Source organism: Cardiocondyla obscurior, linkage group LG08, assembly GCF_019399895.1.
Source record: "Cardiocondyla obscurior isolate alpha-2009 linkage group LG08, Cobs3.1, whole genome shotgun sequence".
NCBI lineage: Eukaryota > Metazoa > Arthropoda > Insecta > Hymenoptera > Formicidae > Cardiocondyla > Cardiocondyla obscurior.
The window spans coordinates 2,775,803-2,802,233 of NC_091871.1; the positions used below are offsets into that span (position 1 = coordinate 2,775,803).

At 41.6% G+C, this 26,431-nt stretch overlaps 2 protein-coding genes across 2 annotated transcripts; one reads left to right on the forward strand and one right to left on the reverse strand.

Moving 5' to 3' along the window:
* Nucleotides 1-381: 381 nt before the first annotated feature.
* Nucleotides 382-19,795, forward strand: Nab (NGFI-A-binding protein homolog). The gene is made up of 11 exons (XM_070661208.1): nucleotides 382-837; nucleotides 14,675-14,776; nucleotides 15,119-15,256; nucleotides 15,357-15,733; nucleotides 15,939-16,163; nucleotides 16,241-16,491; nucleotides 16,714-16,816; nucleotides 17,685-17,755; nucleotides 17,858-17,969; nucleotides 18,079-18,135; nucleotides 18,386-19,795. The coding sequence occupies exons 1-11, from the start codon at nucleotides 516-518 to the stop codon at nucleotides 18,491-18,493; spliced, it is 1,866 nt and encodes a 621-aa protein (XP_070517309.1). The 5' UTR covers nucleotides 382-515; the 3' UTR covers nucleotides 18,494-19,795.
* LOC139105217 (uncharacterized) lies at nucleotides 19,466-26,081 on the reverse strand. Its single transcript, XM_070661209.1, has 7 exons — nucleotides 25,941-26,081; nucleotides 23,658-24,889; nucleotides 23,272-23,331; nucleotides 21,056-21,286; nucleotides 20,728-20,907; nucleotides 20,313-20,482; nucleotides 19,466-20,211 (listed from the first exon to the last, which is right to left on the reverse strand). Coding segments are annotated over exons 1-6 (1,854 nt in total). The 5' UTR covers nucleotides 25,943-26,081; the 3' UTR covers nucleotides 19,466-20,211; nucleotides 20,313-20,333.
* Nucleotides 26,082-26,431: the final 350 nt, after the last annotated feature.

Below are 26,431 nucleotides of genomic sequence, written 5' to 3' on the forward strand. Positions count from 1 at the left end.
GCCGCGCGACGCGCAATGTGCACCGCGCCATCGTTCGAAACGTTTCGGGGTCGCTCTCACCCGAGGTGGACGATATATCGGGTCTTACGATCGCGGGCGAAAAACTAAATACGAGCCTCCGCTCGTTCGTACCTCTATTCTACCCCTCCTTCCTCACCGCTCCGAAGTGAAGTGATTCGCGAGTTGCAACTTCCACGCCGCACCGTGTCAGGCTGCCTCGCCGCGTGAAATGAGCCGCGTGATCGGCGTCGCAGCGCGATAACGACGCCGCGTTTGTGGCAGAACTGGCAGAACTGGCAGAAGAGCGACAGAACGATCCGCGCCGCGAGGACGTTCGTCTCGCTCGACCTTCCCTCGCGACGAACGCAAGCGCGACGCTCGAATGCGCCTCGTTGGATGCTGCCGACAGTGCGCGTGGTCGACCTGGAAGCCCGTGCTCGTCGGATCACTGCCGTGAGCGGGTGCCGATCCTACCGTTCTCGCTCCTGTTGCCCCAGGTAGCACTGGTAGCCGCGATGGACGCGCGCGTGGTCGTTGGTGCACCGGAAGAAACGCCGATGGCGGTGGCGACGCGGGGGGTCGCGACGCCCTCCCCGGTATCTTCGGCGCCGAGCACCACTGGGATCAACAACAGCGGGAGCGGCGGCGGCAGCGGCGGCGGCGGTGGTGGTGGCGGTGGTGGTGGCGGTGGCGGCGGCGGAACCGGCAATTCCGCACCCTGTACTCCGCAAAATTCAGTCGTCGTCGTCGCCAGTCCTTCCAACAACCATCAGCAGCCGAGCGGCGTGCCGGTCACCGCCGTACCCAGGATACTCAGCAGAAACGTCAACGGTACACGTAAGTTAATTTTCGTTTAAAGGTTATTATAGTATATTATCGTCTCTCTTGCGATCGCGACCGTCCACGATTCGGCATGTGGCAAAACGTGCATGTTGTAGTAAAACAGTTTGATACAGTTTAGTATGCCGTTTCAGAAAACGCATATTTTTAACACTTTCTTTGTCACGACGAAACAAAGTTCAATTTTAACGTACGAAGAAGTTACCGTTTCTCACATTGAGAGGAAAAAAAAAAAGCAAATTGAGCGAAAAGTAATTCTCTCAAAAGTTTATCCGTCGTCCGATCTCTGCTCGAGGGTCTCTCACATTTCTATTCCGTTTTCTATTCATATCTCTTCCCCCCGCCTCTCCACCTTTTCCTCTAGGAATTAATGAGTGACTGTATCCCGTTATTGCATTAGTTCCAGTTCGAGGAGCACCGTTAATCTTTCGGCTAATGTCTCGAAACCGTCGAGAATCGATTTAAGAGTAAAATCTGCTCGTTAAAGCCCCTCGTAAACCGCGAGGCGGCCGACAAGCGAGCGTGTGGCGGTTTACATGTGTAGATCAAAGTATAGCAAGAAGCGCGCCACCGTTAATTTTTTGCAAGCGCGGGATACGGAGAATGGTGCACCTCGCCAAGTATCTATCGGGGAACGTGTACTTTACCGGGCTGACGAAGGAGGAGAGGCCGGTTTATTCTGCCGCGTTCTCGGCCAGTCAGCTGATCCATTGACGAAATCGAGGCTCGTTTAACCCTTTCGTGTCTAGCGTCCACGAAACGACGAAAATATTTCTGCCGTAAGTAAGGCACGGGGGGAAAGTAATACGTTAAACGAGAGAAGATTATTTCCGCGGCAAGTACGTGCTTAAGGCACGATGTCTCGTTCAGCTAAGCATTATTAGCTAGTATTCCCGGCGAGAAATTTTATTTAATAGCTATCTTTTCAAGGGAATAATAATAATAAATGTACAATTTTTTACGCGAGCCCTTAAGCCCTGGAAAGGCATTCTTTTTAATCTGTCAATGAGAAAAATTCTTTAGTTATTCGCGTATGCTCGATATTACATTTTAATTTACCAATTAGACTTGACTTTGACTAATTATTCACGATTATTGTATACTTGATTTATAAATTGTAATTATTTATTTGAATATTATAGACATTAGATTACATTTTACTCGCTCTAAACTCTCTGAAGCTTCAAGAGAAGTAAAAAAAAGAAATAGAAACTTTAAACGTCAATTATTTTCGACGACGTAACGTAACGTTGTACACGAAACAGTTCTAGATTCGTATCGAGGTTTATTATCGAAATGAAATAATCCGATGATATTGCAATTCGGAAACGGAAGTACTCGACGCCGAGTCGGGACGTCTTATCGAAGAAAGCGTGGAGGGCCATCGGATTTTGACGTGAGGAATTCTCGCCCGGGGCCCAGTTTATTTTCTCGTTTCTTGCAGATCGATCCACTATCGCGCTCGTATATATTCGCGAGCTCGTTTCGAAACCGCGCGCGCGACTCGCATCGCGATAGCAAGCGCGCCCTGCTCTCTCTCTCTCTCTCTCTTTCTCTCTCTTGCCGGCGGAGTTTACGCAAGAAACGTAATCGCCAGCAGTTACCTCCCGGCGGAGCGAACAAGTTTCGACCGAGGAGCTACCATGGGCCATCTCGCTTTTGTACGTGTGTACGTGCGGGCGCGTCGTCTCTTTCTCTCCCTCTTTCGCCGAGAAACTGGATGAGTCACGGCATCGAGAAAAAGCTCCGCAGCTCCCGTCGGAAAAAGAGGATTTTTCTTCCTCTATCTCGACGAAACCGCGGCCGTCTTCGTCTACTTTGGGCCGTTTCGCTTGTGCCCGTACCCGGAGCGCGTCGCGGCAAAAAGCGCGCGACCGAGTTCGATATGTCGCTCGTTTCAAAAAGTTCTCTTTGGTCAGGCGCGAGCGAAAGCTTCTCTCATCTTATCGTTAGGCGTTTTCCGCGATTAACAAATATCGCCGATTTTCGTTTCTCGCCCCGTCGCGCGTCGAAAGGAAGATACACGTTCGGGCACGATTCGGGTCTCGTTTCAACGAGACGCAATTATAATCGCTTCGCGCGACACCATTAAAACCAATGCAATGATAATTTCACGGAAGCTATGATTAGAAGTAGCGTATTGCAACACGATGCTGTGAAACGCCTCTCGACGCTTTTTGCGGGAAATGTTTACTGTTTCTAGTAGCAACATTAACGTGACAAAGCGAGCAGCAAGCGAAGCAAATAATTAGTAAACAGCAAAAAGGTACTCATTAAAAACATCATATTTTTATCCCGCGAGATACGTTTCAGCGGGAAAGAGAGCTTGCCCGACGTTTTATTTATACGGGAACGTAAAATTTTTATTGATATCATTTACTCGTATATAATATTTAAAGGCCACGGACGCTTTATTCCGCACGATTTTCCAAATGTTAATTTTTACATTTTTCCCGAGCTCTCACGTATCCAGGAGATATCTAGCTTCCTTCCGCGATTATATCGGCAAAGTTCCGTTCCCGGCACGTCGCCAAGCATTCTCGGGGACGCTCGTCGCGCTTTGTCCATTGCGGCATGACTCACGGGGGCCGGCAAGAAACGGCGCGGAATCGCGCAAAACCGTGCCGTTTCTTCCGCCGGCTTTGGCCGGGGCGCAACTATTGCACGTTGCGTTTTTGCCGGCTTCTTACGAGCGGCCGCGGTGCGGTCGTGTAAGCGCGTTGACCACCACGACGGCGGCGATGTCCGCGGCAAAAAGCCGCCGCGCTTTTGCCCGCGATATTTCTACGGACGGCGAAATTGCGACCGAAAGAGAGACCGCGCTCTTCGAATCGTCTTTCCCTTTTAGAAAAGATTATTAATCACTTTATAATTTTGTTACGCGGGTTGCTTTTTTTTTTTTTTTTTTCAGTTTAACTTTCAAGGGTGACTTTTCGTTTCGTGGACACTGTTTTAGAGAGCTTGAAAAAAAAAGGAAAAAAAAACCTTTTAGGAACCTTTAAATAGTCTTTGGTTCTTTTTTTTTTAAATAAGCTTTTATGCAAATTTGAAAAAAACGTTTGCTCTAAAAAAAAAAATCCTATTAATTAGTAAGGGAGAATAAAATAATTTTTGCGTTATTTATTAAATATAGAAAATGTGTTTGGATAATGATAAAAAAATTCAAGGGTGAGTTGTATCTGAAAATGCCGGGTTATTGTTATAATTTTTTTTTTTTTTTTTAACAAACGAACTCTTGTCGAATACAACGGCGAAGGTTAGTAAGCGAACCGAAGTTACCGTAACACGCGCGTTATTACCACGCGGCTGTTTGATAGGCGACATTATACATTTTACACGGGATAAAAAGAGGCTCTCTCTATCTCCCTCCGTCTACCCTTTCTCTCTCTATTGATGACGGCGCTGGCGCTGATGCACGGCGAAAAAGCTCTCGCTTTTTTGCGGTAAGTTTGCCGTGTGCTCGTGCCCTCGCTTAAGAAAACTTGGCGAGCGTAGCTTTTTTGCGTCGGACGAGAGAGAGAGAGAGAGCTCGGCCGGTCTCGCCGGTATGTTCGCTCGCATTCTCTCCTTCTTCCTCTTTCTCTCCCGCGTTACATATTACAACGTCGGAAAATTTGCGCCGCTGATGTACGCGGATTCCTATAAAAAGGGGGAAAGAAGAACAAAGTCAAACGCGGCGCGGTTAATCGCGTCAAGAACTCGTCTGCATATAGGTACTTAATTACCTTTTGCATTAGCGGAGTATTTTATTTTCGATACCGATTGAATTGAAACACCGGTATTCTCGTTTGATAAAAAAAAAAAAAAAAAAAAATTAGTCTGTTAATCGCGTGTTTCATTACAAGAATCGCAATGACAAGTTTTCTTATTATTTTTGCACAATATTATACATATATGTACTTGTAAATTATTCAAGATAGTCGGATAATTCAAATCGAGTCGGAGGAGACTTTTTTATTAAATTAATAAGAATGGAGTTGGAAAATCTCCGCTGTCTGCTTAGCGTCGGGTATATTATTGCGCTAATTTCGGACATTAGCTTGGCGGTCATTAATATTTTCGTCTTATAAAAATACTATTTTGTTTCGTGCAACAAAATTACTAGTTAACGATAACGACGAGATGCGTCGTCCCAGTCTTAATGGCGAGAAGTTGGGGTGACGTGATAAAAGCGTCTCTTTAGTTTATGCGATCGAGGAAGAAAAGGAGGAAAAGGGGAGAACCGCAGCTGCTTATCCCGGGCTTTCCTTCTAATCAAATCGTCCCGAGTTTTGTTGTACGTTCACGCCCGGTGGACGACTACCGCTCGCGATGCGGAATCAAAAAGGGAGACCGCCGTAGAACCTAATCTGAATACGATCGCCCGTGCCCGGGGGTACTACCGGTGGGTGGCTGCACTCGAATAAGCTGCTAATTCGAGCAACGTATACGAATGAATGGGCTCGTCGTTCGGGGTACAAAGACGAGCAAACGGTATGTCTTTCCCGTTTATACGTTAGCCGCTGACCGTCCGTGGCGGAAGAGAGACAGAAACGTCCGTGCGTGGTTTCCTCACCCTTTCGTGAAAGCTTCATCTGTCGGATGAGCGAATGCGGAACCCATATGATTTCCGTATGCCTGCGAGAACGCGCAAGACGTCTCTCGTCTTGCTCCCTGATTTTTTTTTTTTCCTCCGTTCCATTGTTCGGAACTTATATTTTGAATCGATGAAACTTTAATTGCTTTATTATTGTTTAACTTTATCCCAAAAATGTGCATATTTAATAACGAAAGGAAATTGAAATAGATTAACAAAGTTGACGATAATAAGTATTTGAACGTTCTCGAGTCTAAAAAAAAAAAAAATCGTTTTTATCATAAACATATATGTCGTGTATTTCGACAAGCGTAATGAAAGAACGTGAATTGTTTAATTAATCCCGTCGAGATTTGAGTTGAGGCGCTAAAGAGAACGTACCCTAGCAGCAGTTTCACGCGTGTCAACGACAGATCGCGATCGTCCCTTATTCTCGTTACCTTGTCGGTCTCGTTTTTTTTTTTTTTTTTTTTTTTTTTCGTTTCTTGAATCCGGCGTTCCCACAGGAGCGCGCGAATAAATTAAAAGGCTAGCAGACCGCTCGGCTCTACACACCCCGTTGGCGGACAAAGAGCGACGAAGCCTCCCCGTTTGTCTGCATTTTTTTGTTCTAAGCGATAATCCGGCAAGGCGATGCTCGGATGCGCCCGCGCCTGTCCGTATCCGTTTTCGGAGGTCCACCCGAAAGCACCCCGAATGACCCCGCGGGCGGCTTACTCTCTTCCTCTTTTCCTCTATGCTCGGCGCATATGCATATCATCGTCCCTTGGTAGCGAGATAGCGAGCGGAGAGATAAAAAAAAAGAAAGAAAAAAAGAGAACCGGCTGTGGAACAGAGAAAAAGAGAGAGAGAGAGAGAGAGGAGGGGAAGTGAAGACCTCGGGAGGAATTCCGGCGCGCTGGCTGTCTCCTCTCCGCTCCATTCCCAGCGAGTTTTTGCCCCCGTGGAGGACGGCTTCTTTCGGCTTTTTTGCCGCTGTGGGGGCCCTCGCGACGACGACGGCGGTAGCGGTAGTAGCAGCGGCCGGCGACGACTGCGACGGGGGCAACTTTTTCTCCACTCTATCTTCGGGCACGTTCGATCTGCATGAGTCACACGCGAAGACATTACGCTCGCTCGTCGGGATGAAGGACGATATCTTTCTAGAGTATCCCACGATCAGTCACTTCCCAGGTGACGCGGCCACCTCGGCAAGGGACGTTCGCATAAAAATGCCCGAATGCTCGACTCTTTATGGCAGAGATTCTATTTTGTCATCAAAAATTATGTCCCGTTTAATCCGACTGATCGGAGATGACCGTCTTCCTCGACGCGAGATTATTTTATATATTTATTTCTGGTTCGACCTACGTCACGCGTTATGCTTTTTACGTAGTCTTTCATCCCGATTTTTGGTACACGTGTTTCTGATTAAATATCCGATCGATTTCCTGCGATTGACATTATTCCTTGCGTATTAATTTTAGACAAAAACGTGATTAAGTGAATGGCAATGTGGTCTACGCCGTTCAGTCGACTACAGGTGTAGATACAGATTAACGATGACAATGGACACGTCGATTAGTTCCCGCAGGTGATGAGCTCGTCCACTGAAAAAAGAACCCCTCAGTTCCGCGGCTAACCCTTTCGCTTCTACGGTCAAAAAAAGGTCTTCCGTAAAAGAAAAAAAAAGCCATTTATTCAAAAGAGGTCTGTGGGAAACTAGTTTTTTACAGTCTCTCAATAATATTTTTATCTAAACAAACGTTCGTCTATACTCTACCAACAAAAGAACAAAACGAGACCGATAACTCGGAAAAGAATAAGACAACGTATAGTATACGCTTTCTTTTTTTCCTTCCTTGTATTGTAAACAAAATTAATTAAAACATTTAATCTTTTTAACACAATGTTAGAAACAATATTTTTTCTTTTTCAGTTTTGAATTAAATTTTTATTTAAATGCTTAAAAGATATAGCGCTGGGGTAATTAATTATATTAATATTATTAAAGACAAAAAATAGTTTAATAATTATTATTTTGTAATTTTTTTAAAATAATTATTTTTATCTTTATTTTGTATTTCACGAGAAATATTTGAGTTAATAACTTAATTATTTTTTTAATAAATGTGAACCTCGAAGTCATTTTAATTTTTTTAGAATTAAATCGTACGTCGCGATGATATTTTTAAAATGGCGCGAACGGTACCCTCGTGACAGTTCGACCGGGTGTTGAACGGCAATCGGAGAATCGCAACGTGAGGTAGGGTTTAACCCCTCGTCGAAAGGCTGGAATATGGGCTGCACCCTTGGGACTTGAGATCACTTACTCGACCAATACCAATGACGATAATAACGACCTCCATTTAAAGATTATTTTGTCTTCCAACTTGTAAGACAGAGATCTTTCTGCCAGACGGAATGACGTTCACACTTACGTATTTATTTTGTTCACTTTTTTTTTTTTTTTAATTATTAATATTTCTAAAATCATCAAAAATGGTCCTTAACTCAGCAAACCTTTCTAAAAAAAAAAAAAATGTGTCTACTTATATTCTTCTGCTCTTCTGAATTTGTATATACATTTATATAAAATATACATACGTATACTTATCTGTTTAGAATACTCAACATTTTTTGTTTCGACAATTTTTGTTCAAAACTAAATTTTTTACTTTATTGATCGATATTTACGACAATTTCGTATGTTTCCTTAATCATTTTGGCGTCTTCTCGTCTATCGCTGATCGAGCGAAAATCCACTTTTTCTTAAACGCCCGTTCGAGAGGGTTGGTCGCTCGTCGATCGTCCTGGGGGACTTTTGGCGCGCCTTGATGAAGCAATGAGAAAAAGAAAGAAAGAGATAGAGAAAGAGAAGAAAGAAGGGAGATTAGAAATCGAACAAAGACCCTAACGATAAGAAACACAAGAAATAGAGAAAGCGCGGCAGGAAAAGGGAGAGTGAGTGCAGAGAGAGAGGAGGCAAGGGAAACAAACGCGCACGAGCGGTGGGGCAAAGCGTAAAAAGGAGAATCGGGCGTGTTAGGGTGGTTGCGCGCTGTTTTAGCAAAGCGGGGTAAAAGGACGCGAAGGATAAGGAGAACGGAGCCGCAGAGAAGCGCGAAGGATCCGCGAAGGGGAAGGAGGGAAAGATTCGAACGGCGAGTCAGTCCATCTGCCCGGTGTTTTGTCCGAGGAGGAGAGAAGGAGGGACGCGAAGGGGTGGCGCGCGGCGGGCCGACAAAAACTCACCTAACCCTTCCTTGATTACAATGCCGGCAAAAAGCGAAATACTAACCGCCGTCGCGCCGCGCCGCGCCATATCGTGCTGAGGAGAGAAGAACGGAACGGAGCAAGGGAAATGGGAGAGAGACAGACGGAAGGAGTACGCGCTCCTAAGAAACTAGACTCGTTTTTGCGCGGCCAGAGGCAGCGGAGGAGAGCGGAGTCCGTTCTCCGTCAAGTATCGGACAAAGAACGTGCCCCACGCTAACTTCCCCTCCCACCCTATCGTTCGCCGTCTCTTGCCACTCCGATGAACCTTCTTGGTTCCATCGCCCATGATCCGAGCGCTCGTAACCCGCCCCCGTTTACCCTACATCTCTTCTCCGAGTCTGACCTTTCGCCCTGTCTTTCCCACCCATCCTTCCTTCCTTCTTTTCCTCTTTCCGCCCCATTATCTTCGTTTTCCTTGTCCGTCACCCGAGTCCACTTGGATATTCCCGCAGCTTCTCGGAGCTAGGCGAGGTTGACCCTGCGAGGAGCTTGCTCAAAAATCTGCAGTTAGAATGACTATTCACCGCGGGGTTTCGTTTATCAATTTTATATTATTTCTTATATCGTCTTTGTACATTCTTCGCATTTCTATTGATAGTTATTTTATTTCTCAATCGAGATTTTATTTCAGTAATTTAATTGAAATTAGGACAGTTATTCTATAATAAATAATTTGTTGCAAAGACAAAGAAATGCTTTTTTAAAGCAATACATGTCCAAACTATTAAGTAAAATTTTAACGGATAAGTAAATCACTTTTTTGCTTCTGAAATTTTTTAATTGCGATTAAAAAGAAAAAAAAAAAAATTGTTTTGAGTCGGTATCTACTTTGGATATTATTCATTTAGCATGAGTTTAATAAATGAGTTTAATAAATTTTTATTCGTACATTTACGAATCGAATCGATGGTCGGATTCTACCCGGGACGAAGTAATTTCGCGCGGTCATCGACGGCGCCGCGAGATTTCCTGACCTTTGGCGCGACGAGAGATCGTTGAGGCAGTTTCCGCGGAGTCCCTTGAGCTCCGGAACTGTAACGCGAAATGTTACAAACCAAAATTTTTGCGTCGACGCTTTCTCGATATCGTTGCAAATAAAATTTTTCCATTTTAGAAAACAGGGTAATTTTCACGTGCGTTCTGTGAAACTTGGAAATATTAGCGATATTTAATATATAATTCAAAGAAACTTTATACGTTTGTCATACATTTGATCTTCGCATTAAGAATTAAAGAATTTCAACTATTTAATTTCAATTTACTACGTTGTGAAACGATATCGTTGCCAGATGTTGTTCGATACGTTATCTCGTTAATTACATCTTTCAAGCACTGGTCATTGAATTGGAGTTGATCCCGAGTGGATTATTAGCTGTTAACTTTCCGCGTTCAGCGCAATACAAAATGAACACGATTATCCCGCGCCTCTGACACTGTCCGCCACGAACGAACATTGCGTCTTCTTGTCGATGGCAGATGTAATAAAAATGATAGTCGTGACGAAGTCGACACGGTCCAGCGACGTTCCACTTTTCTATCTTTCTCTTACTTCGTGATCGCTGTCACCTATTGTGACCTCGACGTAGCAATATCTATTATCTGAAACACGAGAAACCGGTGAAATTTCGGTGGAGAGTAATCTGAAAATTGACTTTTATCACGACGGGAGAAAAATTTCTTACGCCGCGCGATTCCCTGACAGATAAATCGAAGGCGAGATGACTCGTTGCCTAAGCCAATATAACATATTGGTGAAATAACGTCGGTTCCGATTGAATCAATACCCGAATAAGTTTGAGCTTTCCGCTCCAATCTTAGGATTGCTCGAGTCTTTGAATTGATTACCATTTTGATCGTCGAATAGCCAAGTGCTAGTGAAATAATAGAATACTAATTGGAATTCATGTCAATTATTTTGTAATTTAATTTTTTTGAAAAAAAGAAAGAGAAAGAGATAAGTTTTATTTGTGATTTTTAATAAGAAATAATCAAAGTAATTTATTGATAGCACTTTTTTTTAAAATAGGAATGGCTTTTTTCTTTTTTTTTTTTTCTTCTTTTTCTAAGCATATTAAAATAATTAAGTAATACAATAGTCTTGCGCATTAAATATTTCTTTGTATAGTAATCGATGTGTTAATTTTTCTATCTCCATCGTGTCCATCTCGATTCGATTTTATTTTTATTTTTTCGCCGCGACCTAGTCGCCGGCGCCGTTTCGATTCGTAGCGATTGTCCGTTGCACCATTGTTATTTGACTCCCGTAGCGACAATTCGGTCACCGCGGGATATCGTCACGGCGATTTCCTTAAGAATCATTCTCTCTTCTCGCGCGCAATCACGAATCGAGTTTGCGCGACAAGTGGATAATCTATCCGACAATGTTCTTTCCCGTGGAATTCGAGGACGCTTTTCTTCCGCGTCGATTTATTAAACGGACAATCTTCTCATAAGACTCCAATTTAGATAATTGGGTCGACAGAAATTAGCGCGTACTTGTATATATATTCCAGATTGATTGTGATTTTATTAACAATCGATTTTTTGCACGTAGTTCTGCTTATGATTAATCTACTATTTATACAGATATAATTTTGTAATTATATTATATAATTATTTATTTAATTAATCAGAAATTATGTCGACGCAAGGATTTAAACTCGGCGTTTATTTCTCGCTTCTTTGATAAACGTGGAGCGAAGGAAACGTCCTTTTTTATTAAGCTATAAAATTACTTCTTTTCCTCCTTAAGACAGACTTGCAATCAATCCACGTACAATTCCTCTGTTTCTCGATATTACAATAGTACGTAAAGGATATACGATTAAAGCGCGTGCAGCTTTTTGGGCGCATTCGTCTCGTCTCGCGAACTATGACGCGCATATCTCGACGACGTCGCTTCTGATTTAATGCACCGCGCCGTTTCTTTTTCGGCGACCGCGTCTAATCTGGTTCTCCTTCGCGAACCGTTTTTCTTCGTCTCCGGTGGCATCGCGGCCCGACCGGGTTAATTCTCGGTACAGCGATCGTAAAACATATTCAAGGATAGAAAACGATAACGATCCGGAGAGTCGTCGGCGTGACCGGCGATTCCGTCGCACGCGTGCACGGGGCGTTTAGACCTCGCACATTTTTTCATTTTTTTTTTTTCCTCCACTGTTAGGTCCTCCAATCCTCCAACGATTAGAGTTTTCGACATTTTATTATCCGCGTATTAAAATGTGATAAAATAATCGCGCAACACGTCGCTTTTAATAGCATTGAAAATTATCGAAACTGAATTAAGAAATATTTTGCGTATCCGATTCTCCGTTAGTTGGAGAACGGTGGAGTTTAACGACAAGAATAGCACGGCGAACAATAACGAGCAGGGCATAACAGGTTAAAACGCGAAAGAAATTTTTATTAAATAAACACAAAAAAATCCATCCAAATTTATCAGATTTGAATTCGTCGTTCTCCCTTTTCTTTGTGACCGCTTTTTTTTTTTTCTCCCTTCCCTTGAAAAGTGGCGGACCGGGCACCGGTCGTGACGGCGACCTGGGTAGCCACGCGAGCCCTCTTCGAAGGTTTCGCTGCTGTGGGATCAGGTTTTTCTCGCCGTCGCGACGCGCCTCTCTGCCTCCGGGCCGCGTTCGCGTTCGCGTTCGCGTTCCCGGTCAACAAAAACGAGCCACCCCGTGCCAAAAAAGTCGTTATGTAAATGCGTCGCAAGAGAGCCCGGCCTAGAGCCACGGCCGGTCACAGGTATACATATATAGCGAGACCCGAGTGACAACCAAATGACGATTTCCCGCCGGATTGAGAATTTAACGGAAAAATGCAGCCGGGGAATCTCATTGCATCCTGATGACGCAACTAGGCGACGAACTTTGCGCTCGTGGCTTTTCGAGCGGGAAGAGATCGAGTCGGTAGGGAGATCGCTGGTCACTTTCCATCGATGTGAATCGATGAGGATAATATATATAACGCGTATTGATCCTATTGTAATTATGACGGTTGAATTGCGGGAGTTGAATCAAGTCGGATACAGGACGATTTATGTAAAGTAGGTATTTTGACGCCGGTCCGATTCTCGAATGAGGTCGAGTAAATATGCAGAATAAAAATGCGGGATGAAAACTTATTAATAAGTACGGTTAATGCGGCGTTAAGTTGATGTTGAGCGGACGATTGCGCGTGGTTTTATTTTTTAACAAAAGCTCGATCGAAGTGTTATCGCGCGGATGACGAGCTCGGCTAGATGATCAACAACGTGTATATCACATGCGCGCGGTACCTATTAATAAAGTCGTGAAAATGTGAATAAGATATCAGCCACGGGGATATAAATAAATAGCGGGCGGCAATAATAATGGGAGCGAAGCGTAAAGTGGGAATCGATGCAAAAACCGTGGGGTGGAGTTGAGAGTGCCGAGAGCTCTGCCCGCACGTGAAAATTTTTCAGCTCGTAATTACGCGAAAACGCTACATCTGGTCACTGCCATTTTGATCTGAAGACCGCGCGACGTACATACTTTTGCTCGATAATTATTAAAAAGAAAAACGAACAGAAGAATATAAAAGAATACGAAAGAGACAAGTGCTTTTAATCAACTCGGACTCGTTTCGATACTCTAAATTGATTTTCTTCCCGCGAAAATGTCAGGATGCACCTTATATTTTGAGTACTCGACGATATTTTTATTGAGTAGGTAAAACGCTTTTTACAAATTATACTTTAGAGAAATATAGATAATTTTTTTTTTTTTTTTAATTTAATTTTGTAGTGGATTTTAATAGAATTTTTCTATTAAAGTGAAGAAATATCAAACAAATTAAAGGGAGCAAATTAATATAGAGCAGTCTGAATATTGAAATAAAAAGAGATCTAAATGAGAGACACTTAAGTCGAGATATACTTGATTAAAAAAAAAAAAAAATTAATGCTAAATGAATGATAATGCAATAAAAAGACTAATGTCAATCTCCGATAGGAAATTAATCCGCCGGTTAAAAAGAAGTCGATTTAAATCAAGTAGCGCAACCGCTTCATCAATTTTCTTAACTTTTTTATATCTCCTGGAGTTGGTATACATCAGTTTGGCCAGTTAAAAAAGACTTAACTGGCTCGCGTAAGAGCTCTCTTCGCATGCCCGGACCGCTTTCCCTCTTTATTAGTCCTGCTATCGGTCCGGCGATCCTGCTGACTCTTTCCAGGTAGATCCTTTTTTCGCAGCTTGCGCGGTTCGCGCTAGAAAAATCTCGCGAAACGAGTCGTCGTCGCCGGCATCGGGGGATATCGGGGACTTATTCGCGGGCCCGAGAGGCACGAGCGTGAGACCGGGCTCGTAATAAGACCCGCCGGCCAGTTTTTTTTCCGGCTCTTCTCCCCGCGTCTCTACCTCTCCTCTCGAGTCTCTTTCTCTACCTCGACGGCCTCTTTCTTCGGTTTTACCCCGATGCCCTTCTCTCCCCATCGCCGTCGCCACCGCCGCCGCCGCCGCCTTTCTCTCTCTCTCTTTCTTTCTCTCCAACGTCGGCACCGGTATTAATTTATACGCGGTACGTGTGTGCATGCCGCTTTTTCTCGCAGTTCCTCGAAATTTGCAAGAAACTAGTCGGACACTCCGGCGCGGCGTTCCCTCGCTCCGTTGTCCGAGGAGACGCGATCCCTCTGCCGCGGCGGCGAAAACGTCCAAGGGTTATTGAGATCGTGCAGATCTGAAAAACATCGAAATTATCTCTCCCCTGCAGGATCGCCTCCGTGAAAAATCAATTTTCTATATATTCATTGTATATTTATTTATTTATTGGTTTTATGCAAAAATATATGCAGTTTTATTATACATATATAAGCGGCAAAAATTATTTCATTTTTTATAAACGTAATGATATTTTTTTTTTTCTATTTTACGTATACATCGACATATTAATAACATACATTTTATATAAAAATTTTGTCATGGGGATTTTTTTTTGTAACGAATATTTTTGATAATTGTAGTTTATTATTTTCAGTGGTACAGACGTCCGTGCCGCAAAACGAGGCCGAGTTACAGCTGTACAGAGTAATGCAACGCGCTTCGCTGCTGGGATACTATGACACGCTCCTCGAAATGGGTAAGTATTTTTATTCGTTTTCCGGACGAAGATAGTTATCGTACGTAGGTTTGAAGAGCAATTAAAAGCACTTTGTTTTATATCACATTTCGCTAAAAAGTTTACTCGTAATTAACGGAAAAAAAATATAATTTTACGTTTATAATCGGTTACCTACAATGTTTATTTTACTCAATTTCTCTTTCGCATACCTATTAATGTATTCGTCTTAAATTTAGTTTTAAAGAGTAGACGTTGAGGTTGGAGGTATCCTCGAAGAAGAATAATTCGAAATTAGAAAGTCTGAATTTGTCTAAAATAGAAAAAAAAAAAAAAGTGACGTCGCTGATGATGCGTTTGCAGGAGGTGACGACGTGCAACAGTTGTGCGACGCTGGCGAGGAAGAGTTCCTTGAAATCATGGCTCTGGTGGGAATGGCTAGCAAACCACTTCACGTCAGAAGGCTTCAGAAAGCTCTGCAGGAATGGCTCACTAATCCCTGTAAGCTTCCCACGTCGTTCAAGCGGCAATTTCTATTTTTATTATTTTTATATGTTGCATTATATTACAGATGAAAAATAACTTAACGACATTTCCGCAGCGTTGTTTCAAACCCCGGTCGTGCCGACGAATGCCGCTGCCGCCGCCGCCGCCGCCGTCGTCGCCGCTGCAGCGGCTGCGAAGAGCCCGGTCGTGAGCTTCGCGTGCGCCGCGAGTCCGCGACCGCAGATGCAAAGCCTGCCCGCCGGTTTCCCCACGACCTCCCAGAACAGCCTGACCTCGACGCCCCACATGACGTCGACGTCGACGCCGACGCCGACGCCGACGCCGCTACCCTGCCGGAGCGTCAGCCCGGTGGTTCCAGTCACCACCGTGTCCTCGGTCTCGGCGACTTCCACGACCTTTCGCCAGAGCCCGAGCCCGAGCCCGAACACATCCTTACCTTACGCGACTAATCATAGTCCTAATGTGTTACAGGTAAAGAAAGAACCGTTTCACAAGATCGCTATATAGAAATACCTCTCATATTAATATTATTATTATTAATTTTTGTTTTTTTTTAATCGAATATACAAAAGGTATTAATATCTTTTGAAAGTAATATAACATCTGTAGAAAAGTAAGAATTATGTTCGAGTTGCTTTCTTGCGATTCTTATGCGCACTCTTGCTATCGCGTACAGGTAGGAACGTGCGAGTCTTCTTGCGGCAGCGGAACCACGCCGAGTCCAAGTGGTGGCGGTGGCGGTGGCGGTGGTGCACCTGCGAGCCCGCCACAGCCGACGCCGACCCTCCTGCAGTCACAGGTGCAACGGCTCGCCGAGGCCGCGGAGAGACTCGTTGCCACCATAAGGCCCCTCGATCCCAAGCCTCACAACGTAAAGAAAAAACTCTGCAAGAACCTAGAGGTAATTTGTTCATTTTTGACCGGCCTGGGATATGTTCGAAATACTGAATTCTCATACACTCTACGCCCTTGTTACAGATGGTAATGACAATGTCTGACAGTGATCCGCACAAAATGGACGAGATCCGGAAATATGCGGCGATCTACGGCAGATTTGATTGCAAAAGAAAACCGGAGAAGCCTCTGACGTTACACGAGGTATCGGTGAACGAGGCGGCCGCGCAAATCTGTAGATTCGTACCTGCTCTCCTAACCAGGCGAGACGAGTTGTTCCCATTAGCGCGTCGTGTAGTCCGTGATTCCGGTTACCACTATTCGAAAAGTCAATAGTAAGTAATGCAAGCTCGTATCTTTCCCGTATAATCTGGGAGTTTGTCGCTTCGCTATTTAGATTAATTTTACGTTAATAAATTTCTCTTTTCTTTTTCTTTTTTATAATTTATATTTGATTTACAGAATAATATTATAAAATACGATACAAAATATTTATTGAATCTTTATTGACAAAAACTTAGATTTACTAATCTACCTGTCGTTGGATATTTTTATAGCTTGTCGATGTCGAGGCCGCGCGAAAACGGGGAAGAGACCGATGGCGAACATGCGAAACGTCAAAAGCTCAAGCTCGAGGGTGAGGGGGAGGATGCGACGCAGGTTAGATCACCCTGGCCACAGAAATAGATCGTTTACTGTGCACTGTGACCTGCTGCACTAGCATGGCCGCTAATCATTAACCGTACGCTCATCGCGTAGAGATCACTTCGCACTAACCGTCCGCACTTATTTGTATGCGCAAAACAAAACGGATGCAAAAAAGGTCAAGTATAGTTGCAAAAGCATGTGCATGGCTTGGTGCTTTCACTATTTCAATTGAAAATGCATGACTTTCACGGTAAAGATGTGTCAAAATCTTTCGTAGTTTACAATTGTATGCGCTTTTACTTGCAAAAATTTCTTTTTCACTTTTTTAATTAATTTATTTATTTACGTATAAACTCAACATGCAAGATCGTTTGTTTTTTAATGACTAATAGCATGCCAACTAATAGTATTTTAATATTTTTGCTAACAAAAATTTACAAATCACAGAACGTTTCTTCTTACTTTGTCAATTTTTAAGATCTTAAGACTCTAAAATTTTATGTATAAATGTATAATAATTTCTGACAAACTAACAAATTTTCTTTATTTTACATGAATATAATGCATACGTACCGTTATATTGCATATCTCATTAAATCATCCATCTGCTATGTTAAATAGATATTCAAAATTTAAAAAAAATGCATGAAACTTCTCACGGAAAAATTAAGATAGTCTTATCGCTTCTTATATTTTATTTTAAAAAATTAGTTGTTTCGAAGGTTGATTCATTCGACACGACTTGCTCGGACTCTATGCTTTGCGCCTGGTATCCCAAGTCGTGTTGTCAAGTAGTTTAGCAATTTATTTATCTTATTTTTGCACCTCTTCTCGCATCCAATTTGCTACTCCTACTGTCTGTAGCAGTTCACTGTTTCAGGAGGAATTGGATTTACGCTGTTCTGGAACGGATATTAATAATTCTATCACGAGGAGACCTAGATCGTCGAGGTGATTATCCTTAGTTCTAATACTAAATAACATACTTAATATATGTAAAAGTCTATAGTAAGAGTGTATGTTGACGGGTATATATTGTTCGGGTTGTTTTAGTCCAGACTGGAGGAAGAAGAATAATAACGGTATATTTAGCGCCAGCGTAGAGGAAATAAGTGACTCGGACAGTCAATTTTCATTCTCCAACGAGGAATCTTCGTCTTTGCACGTACGTGTAGTCCCAATCGTAAGAAAAAAATCTAATATGTGCCGTAAAAGCTTTTAACGACACAATCTTTTAAAAACGAGGAAAGATATAACATCTACGTATGTTTCAGGACACAAACGAGGCGGAGGCTGAGAACACCGACAAAGAAGGTGACTTCAATCTAAAGGTGAGCAACGTCCTCGTTTGTATCCACATCTCTTATCTCACGTTATTCTTACTCGGATATTTGAAGAAGGCCGTTCGTAAAAACTGCTAAATACACCGCGCAAATCTTTTTTTTTTCCTATCCGTCATGCCGTTATTTGCTGTTTTTTTTTTCTTGAATAATATTGCTTCTTTAGAATAAAAAGGAAAAACGGCAATACATTGCTTATTTTACAACGGCCGTTAATGGCTCGGACATAAATTATGTGTAGGTGATAGCCTCGCGCGGAGACAACATAATCGCCGTAGCGAATCCTGCGTTAATGGAGTGCAGTCATCCCATAAAAGAGGAGCCTGCGGACGAGAAACCCACCCTGTGATATTATTACTTAGCGTTTACTGACGTGAACGACGTGTCTACGTCCACCAGCTCTCACCGTCGTCCACCGATCATCATCGCGAGCGAGCCATCGTCCACATCGGTTATCAAATACAACAAAAATCGTCGAAACAATGTAACATTTACTCGCTAGGATTTTATATCGATTGAGGCAACTTATTCTCGCTCGCTCTTTGTCCGAATGAGAAACGCTTGCGATGTTATCTAGTTTTATGAAAATATAAAAACACGATACTGCATGGTGATTACCATGAATGTTTCTAGAAGACGATAGATAAATAAAAATAAGTTGTTTAAATCAAAAGATCGTTGACTGAAATATGTAGAATTATAGTGTATATTATAAACGAATGTAAATATAGGTTAGGCAAATATACGACTCATTTTTTTCTACATGTGTCATTGTGTAGCGGTTCCTAAATTTATATATATATATAAAACCATTTTAACCTTTTTGTCAATAACTGTATAATGCATAAGTCTCTCCTACTCTTGCTCTTTCCTATAATTTCCAATCTCATATCCTTAGACAAATTATAATGAAAACTTAACCTTTACATTACACATTGCTTTAATCTCGTCAACTAGAGAGCCCAACTCGGAATCGCGGCTTCCACGCGTACAAATACAGAAGCTCGTCCGTGTGAAGCCAGCGCTTCGGCTGCCGTCGGATAAAAGAATAGGCCAGAGCTATCACTGTCTGTCCTACTCTTTCGCGGCGTAGCCGGCAGTTATCGCAGATCCGCTTCTCAGTAACATCGCCGAGTTATAAGATGAAAGCAGAAATGTTATCGCGCGAAAAAAACAAAAGGTAATATTGCACGTGTGATTTTTCTTACACATTTCAATAACTTACGATACTGCCATAAATACACATACTCTGATAAGAACATGGACAATTCGATAGGAAACAAATTGAAAAGTTTCGATTATTGTGAAAAAGCAAATAATGTAATAAGCGCAATAAATGTTTTTATTTGAGTAAACAAATCAATTTTGAACTAAATTATAATTCTCGAAGAAGAGAATTGACGAATGAATAAAGTAATCTTTCGCAACATTTGATGAATATAAATTATCGATAATAATAATTGATCTAACGTATATATACGTCTAACTTACGACAAACATTACCAGTAAATTTCTAAAATATTGTAGTATTGAAATTAGTTACAATTATGCAAATACAAATAAAAATTTATATCTCTACGTATGACGATAACATTATAAATAAATACGCACATAAAAATAAAAAATAAATACGCAGACTGCGTCGAAGAAACAGCGAAAAAAAACTACTTGGCAAAAAGTACGCCACGTTTGCTCTTTAGTGTTATTTTTACAATTTTATTGGATGTACATCGGCAAGCCGATCAAATTGTAATACTATATCATCGGCGACAATTATATTGCACAATTGACCGCCTAAATATATTAAGCTATCCTAAATATAACACATGTGACTTGCATAATTGATAATATTATATTATTTAAAGCTAATGAAAAGTTGAAGTGTACTAGAAAAGAAAAAAAAAAAGGAGTTATGCTCGTGAAAATGTGAATGTAGTTTTTCTTTTTTGTTTTTTTTGTTTTTTTTTCCCCCGGAACGATTCTCTGCAACTCTGGGCTTATATCATCGGCTCATATCATCATCAATCGGTGACTGCTATTATTCTCTTGATTACGGATGGAGATATTCTGTTAAAAATGAAAAAATATCTAGGATATATCTTTTTTTTCTTAGATAATTTTAGTCTACTTCTTTCGATTTCTTTTCTTTGCTATATTGTAATACCCACACATTTAACAGTTTATTGAAGTCAATAGCCGTTTTGTTGTCTGTAGCTGCTTCCACCATAGCCGCTACTGTTCTGACTGTAGCTACTGGAGCCACCGCCGGAAGTTCCACTCCCAAAGCTGTTTTGAGGGAACGATTTACCGCTTCCATAACTAGCACCGCCCATGCCACCTATGTAAAGCGTACACAGGCGTTTACAAGACACAATAATTTTACTAATCTATGCTACGAACGTGTCAGCAGTGAACAATTAAGTATTTTATATAGGAAGGTGGAAAGTACAGAAGGGCTAAAAATATGTGTGGAGACTTGATTGTATGCGTGTTTTACTGATGTAGATTATATGATAACATTTTCCATTCCGGGCAAATTAAATAAAAATTACACAATCAATTTTTTAAATTTTGAAAACCCACCGCTACTGCTTCCGGACCATTTGTTGCCGCGATCACTCGCGCCAGTACCGGAAGAGCGGTCGAATCTTCCGCCTCTATCACCCGTATCACGGCCTCCCCGAGCACTTCGTGAACCGCCACCGCGTCCTCCAGATCCTCGTCCACCACCTCCACCACCGCTGCGTCCACCATATCGTCCTCCTGCATCATAATCGACACAATAAATTTCAAAATCTTGGTGGTAAATTAAAAAAAAAAATTTTTTTTAATAAATGTTAAGAGCAAAAAGTGTTTAAATCTGTATTTTTCAATTTTAAGGAAAGAAAAAATCTAATAAATAAATACTCACTCTTATAAACGCCAGGATTTCTAGATAAATCATACAGTTTTGGATTGACCACTTGCTTGGCCTCTTCTAGAACTTGGATCAAGTCCCCAGCCTTATGGGCATTGTTGGGCGTGAAAAAGGCGTACGCGGTTCCTGTACGTTGTGAGCGACCAGTACGTCCGATACGGTGCACATAGTCTTCAGAGTTGGACGGATAGTCCAAGTTTATCACAAATTTGACATCCTCGACATCTGCGAGACATACAAAATTATAATAGCGGCACACGGAAAATACTTGTTTCTTTGTGGTTCAATTATACTTATAAAGCGAATAGATTCAAGCATGTTACCAGGACGCTACCTTTGCTAATGGAATTAAAGAATCTGAACATAGATTACCATTAATTTGAATACCATTAATCGATATCAAACCTTGAAGCATTTACAAGAGGTAGAAAGAAGGAAAAAAAAAAGAAAGAAAAAGAAAGGAAAAAAAAAGAAAGAAAATATCATTATTAGTTTACTTTCTCTTCTTTAACATGCTGCCACATGTTTGACAATTAAAAATGGTACTCTCGAATATATAAAGGACGGACAAAGACATACAAGTTACCTCATACGATAGAAAATATTGTCCCAAGATGTAATAAAATAACTTTAGTTCCATTTGCAATTTGCATATAACATTCAAGTTGACCACAAAGAGCAAGTCTGCATGTAATTACCTGTTTGCGACTAGAGCTGGAAATGTAAATACATTTTTTGGAAATGTAGAGGAATCAGAGCTCAGATGGTTCTCATGGAATTCTCGCTTCACGTATTAGCGAGCTCTACATTTTTATTCTTAGTCAACATTACACCCTTCTCTCCCGCACCAAAGTATGGATCTGTGCTGGCTATTTCGAAATTTGGTCCTTGTACATTGCTTCGGTGAAGAGGTTGGAACATCAAGTGAGCACCTTGCGTTCTCCACTCAACCCCTACATGTACTCCCCCGTCAAATAATTAGCATCAAGAATTACGCACCGCAATATTGTGAAGGCGCTTTCCCATCTCGATGCCAAAATTACTATTGCGCTATCACGATTTCATATCCGATTACTCGTCCTAACTTAAAGAATCTTTAATAATTGAAATTGGCAAATAATACTACGATTATTAAATGTTGGAACGCTACAATAATTTTCTAGATTGTTCGTACGGAATTCTTAAACATTTGCAAAATAACGAATAGAATTTTTTAAATAATATTAAGAACATATCACAATTAATGCAGAGCGCGACTTGATGCAATTTGCTATTTGAATGTAACAAATGTATAACCGGCAATATCTATCCTTTATATTCTTATCTTTGTTCTTTTTGTCTTTCGTCTTCATGCTAAACGGCCTACTACAATTTCCATACTTTGGACCGTCGCAGGTACAGAGTGAGAGTGTTTTTCGAGTGGCAAGGTGGCCGAGGCACAGCGTTTGGATAGCTTGTTGCGAGGGGGCGGCGACCAGCAGTCACGCCCCGTTCAATTATATTTTCCAAAGCTAGTTGCAGAGTTCTAAGACTCCAGAGTCGCATGTGCCTCTGAAAACACATAGAACAGCACGTTAATACCAGACTGACAGGACTTGATTCGATCTGAGAGTACAAAATTCGAAGAGATAAACCTGGCTAATAATAGCTTACCTCATATCCTTACTCTTAAAGCTGAAATATTTTGACGTTCTTTTTACGTTTTATATAGTTGCGTACCGCATTTGCGTGATCTTTACGTAAAAGTTCTCACTTTACCGTTCGAAAATAAAATAGCCGAAAATATTAAAAGAACGTCAAAATCCACCTATAAACTAACCTAATATAAAACAAGTCAAATAAACGGTTAAAACTTATTCATTAATCTTATCGCTGAAAAGACAATGGCAATGTTAATTGCTCTGGGGCGCTCTGTAACGCGCACTACCGAAACTCTCGCTTAATTAGTAGGCGAAACGAAAGAATTAGCGTAAAATTAATGAAACGTAAAATGTCAATGGCAAAATTAAATACGAGTATTTAACTAGTCGTTCCTGGAATTCCTTAAGAGTAATTAAATTATATCCAGCCACACTCGTAAGGAGGTAATGTCAATCAGTCTGGCACATGCCGTTATCCGTTGCCACATTACGATACCACGACTTCCACAAATGTGAAATAACCATCGCAGCCTGACCCTTACATCATACTTAGCATCTGTCAATTCTTACCTAAACCTCTTGCCGCGACGTCGGTAGCCACAAGGATGGCAGACCTGCTATTCCGGAACTCTAAAATAACATCTCTTATATTATAAATAATCCTACAACTCTATCAGATAATTCAAGTATTTGAAAAGAAGGCAATAATAGAAAAAGCTTAATCTTTCTTAATCTTTTTTCAACAAGAGAATGCTATAAATATATAAATCTATACGATAAAAAATACTAAGAAATTTTAATTATCCACGTAATTATATGAAACGTTGTTGATTTTACTTAATTAGAAAATTAAATAGAAATTGATTCTTCAAAGTGAGATAACATTTCAAATGCTATATAATTAAAACGATCGTTAATGTTTTTGTATGTTAAAAATCATAAAAAATAGCACTCACGATTTAATACGTAATCTCTTTCTTGCTGACTTTTGTCTCCGTGAATACCAATCGCTTGCCATCCGTATCTATTAATAGCTCTCGTTATATCGTCCACTTTCCTTTTAGTTTCGACAAATATTATAGTCTTATTTTCCGGCTCATTCGAGATCTCTTCCAGCAGCTTCATAAGTTTACTTTCCTTTTCATATTCCTCACACACATCGACGATTTGCAGAATATTGTGATTGGCAGCCAATTGTAGAGAGCCGATGTTGATCTGGATGTAATCCGTTAGGAACTCTTCTGCGAGATTACGCACTTCTTTCGGCCACGTAGCCGACCACATGAGAGTTTGACGATCGGGACGTATTTGTTCTACAATTTTCCTAATTTGTGGTTCGAAGCCCATATCGAGCATTCTATCGGCCTCGTCGAGCACTAAGTATGTACATCTACGTAAATTTGTGGTACCGCGTTCCAAGAAATCTATGAGACGACCTGGAGTGGCGATGCAAATTTCTACCCCACGTTCGAGATCACGCGCCTGTGGCCCTTTCGGAGCGCCACCGAAGATGCATGTGTTTCGTACTTGAGAAGACATCCCAAAATCCGACGCTACTTGTTGAATTTGTTGCGCCAATTCTCGAGTCGGCGCCAAAATAAGTGCAATGGGACCGTCATTTCTGCTCAGTCTGGGCTGATGATTTATATGCACGATCGCCGGCAAAATGTATGCCAGGGTCTTTCCTGAGCCCGTCTGCGCTATACCAACCATATCCCGACCGGACAACGCAATGGGCCAACCCTGTGCTTGAATCGCGGTCGGTTCACCGAATCCCTGCCTACGAATCTCGTTGAGAACATAGTCTGGGAAACCACCTTCCTCAAAATAAATATTCGGACCTGGAACGTTAGTCCCCTTCACAGTTATTTCTTTATTCGAACGGTACGCTTCGACGGCGTGAATGCTCCGTGCCATTACGTTCGGATGTGGCTGGTAAAAGTCCTTTCTAAACTGTGGCAGAGTGCTCATGTCCCATCTTGGTTTACGTAGGCGCTCCCCAGGTTGCCGGTTCTTAAAGTTGTTGTTTCCAAAACTGCTATCTCTGTTTCCACTGCTGCTGAATCTCCCACCTCCTCCACCTCCGCCTCCATCACGACTACCAAATCGACCTCCTCCACCTCGTGCACCGCCGCCGCCACCACCGCCTCCTCCTCGTCTATCGGAACGTTCGCGTTCGCCGTATGCCCTTTATCAAACAAACAAAATACCTTTTAACGTCTCGTAAGAAATTATTTTAAATTCATCATTTTACTTTCTCGCTACAAAACGTCTCTAGTATTTGTATACAATTATTCAGGGTTGATTGTTTCAACTCTTGACAACTTTGCTCAACTGGAAATATACATTATTATGTCTTTATTCATTTTAAATAAAATAAAAAAAAAAAAAAAAAAAATACATATATACATATAAAGTTATATCTACAAGTTAAAACATCTGACTCTTGATCTTAAAAAAAAATTGGATACAAACGGTCAGTAGCTGCTCACACAAAAAGAACTTGTAGGACAAATATTTCTGTTCCTCATACTTTTTAACTTTCTTTATCTAAATCATACAATATCTACGAGCCATTTAACGTCTTAATTATCTATTTAGAAATAAGAAACTTACTTTTCCATAAATTCGAATATTAGCTTTACTATTATTTTATCGCGAAAACGCACAAAAGATTTACGTTAATGGACAAACTTATGTAACACTATCAGCTCTCTTTTTCCTGGAAATTCCCAACAGGCTGTAGCCTTGAGTCATCACAAATAATTATCCAACAAATCAAATATCCTTTTGCTATTCGAGTCCGATGCTACGTGTTTTCGTGTCAATATATAAGAGACATCGCCCATAAATATATGAAAAATTTTCGCAACTTTTTCCAGATTCTTTCACGCGCTTCGAGTCGTCCGAGGAAAACGTAGCACGAGATTTTTTTTCCATCGACGCGACGCGACGCGTGGCGAGGCGAATCCGTTGCTTCGATCAAAAGATTCCTTCTTTTCTATTTGGCGATTCGAGATTAATTATTCTATCAAAAATCCTGTTTCAGGACGTCGGCAGTATACGTCGTTGAGTCCTTGCGATTTTGCAAGCGCCGTGAACGCGATAAAAGATCTCGTTAATTTGCAAAATGGCGTACAGTAAAACGAAGCGTGGCCGGACAAGTAGCCAAGTGTTAAATGAGAAATGAGCGAGAATGAGGCGCAAAATCTGTTTTGCGCCGACTTAGCAACACTTACATTGCAGCGGGTGATAATGTGGACTGTTCTCAGGGCGATTTCCTCGATGATTGTCGATGCAGATTGAGAAAATCCAAGCCGAATAAACGAGAACACGTCCGCCCGTGAACAGGCCAGCCAGCTGAAGGGAGTGAAGGGACGAGAGCGCGGAGAGAGGTAAGCCGAGTGAGCTGTCGGCGTCACGATCTCATAGCAGCCGGCGAGAAGTAGTTCCTCCGCGAATTCAGATCGTCGCTTGTAATCTATGCTTTTTCACAATGCGTGCTTCTTTTTGCAAGAAAAAAAACAGGCACAAGCTGAAAATATAATTATTTCAACTTTCTCTTTAATTTTTGCAACAACAAAAAAATAGGAAAATCGGGAAAAAAGGAGACATAGGTACGAGAGCGTTACACGCCGGAAGTGAAAGTCAGGCACGATCTTCAGCGCCAACACGTCCGAGCGACGAAATCAAAGTGGCACCAAATTCGAAAAGCAATCAATATTCAACT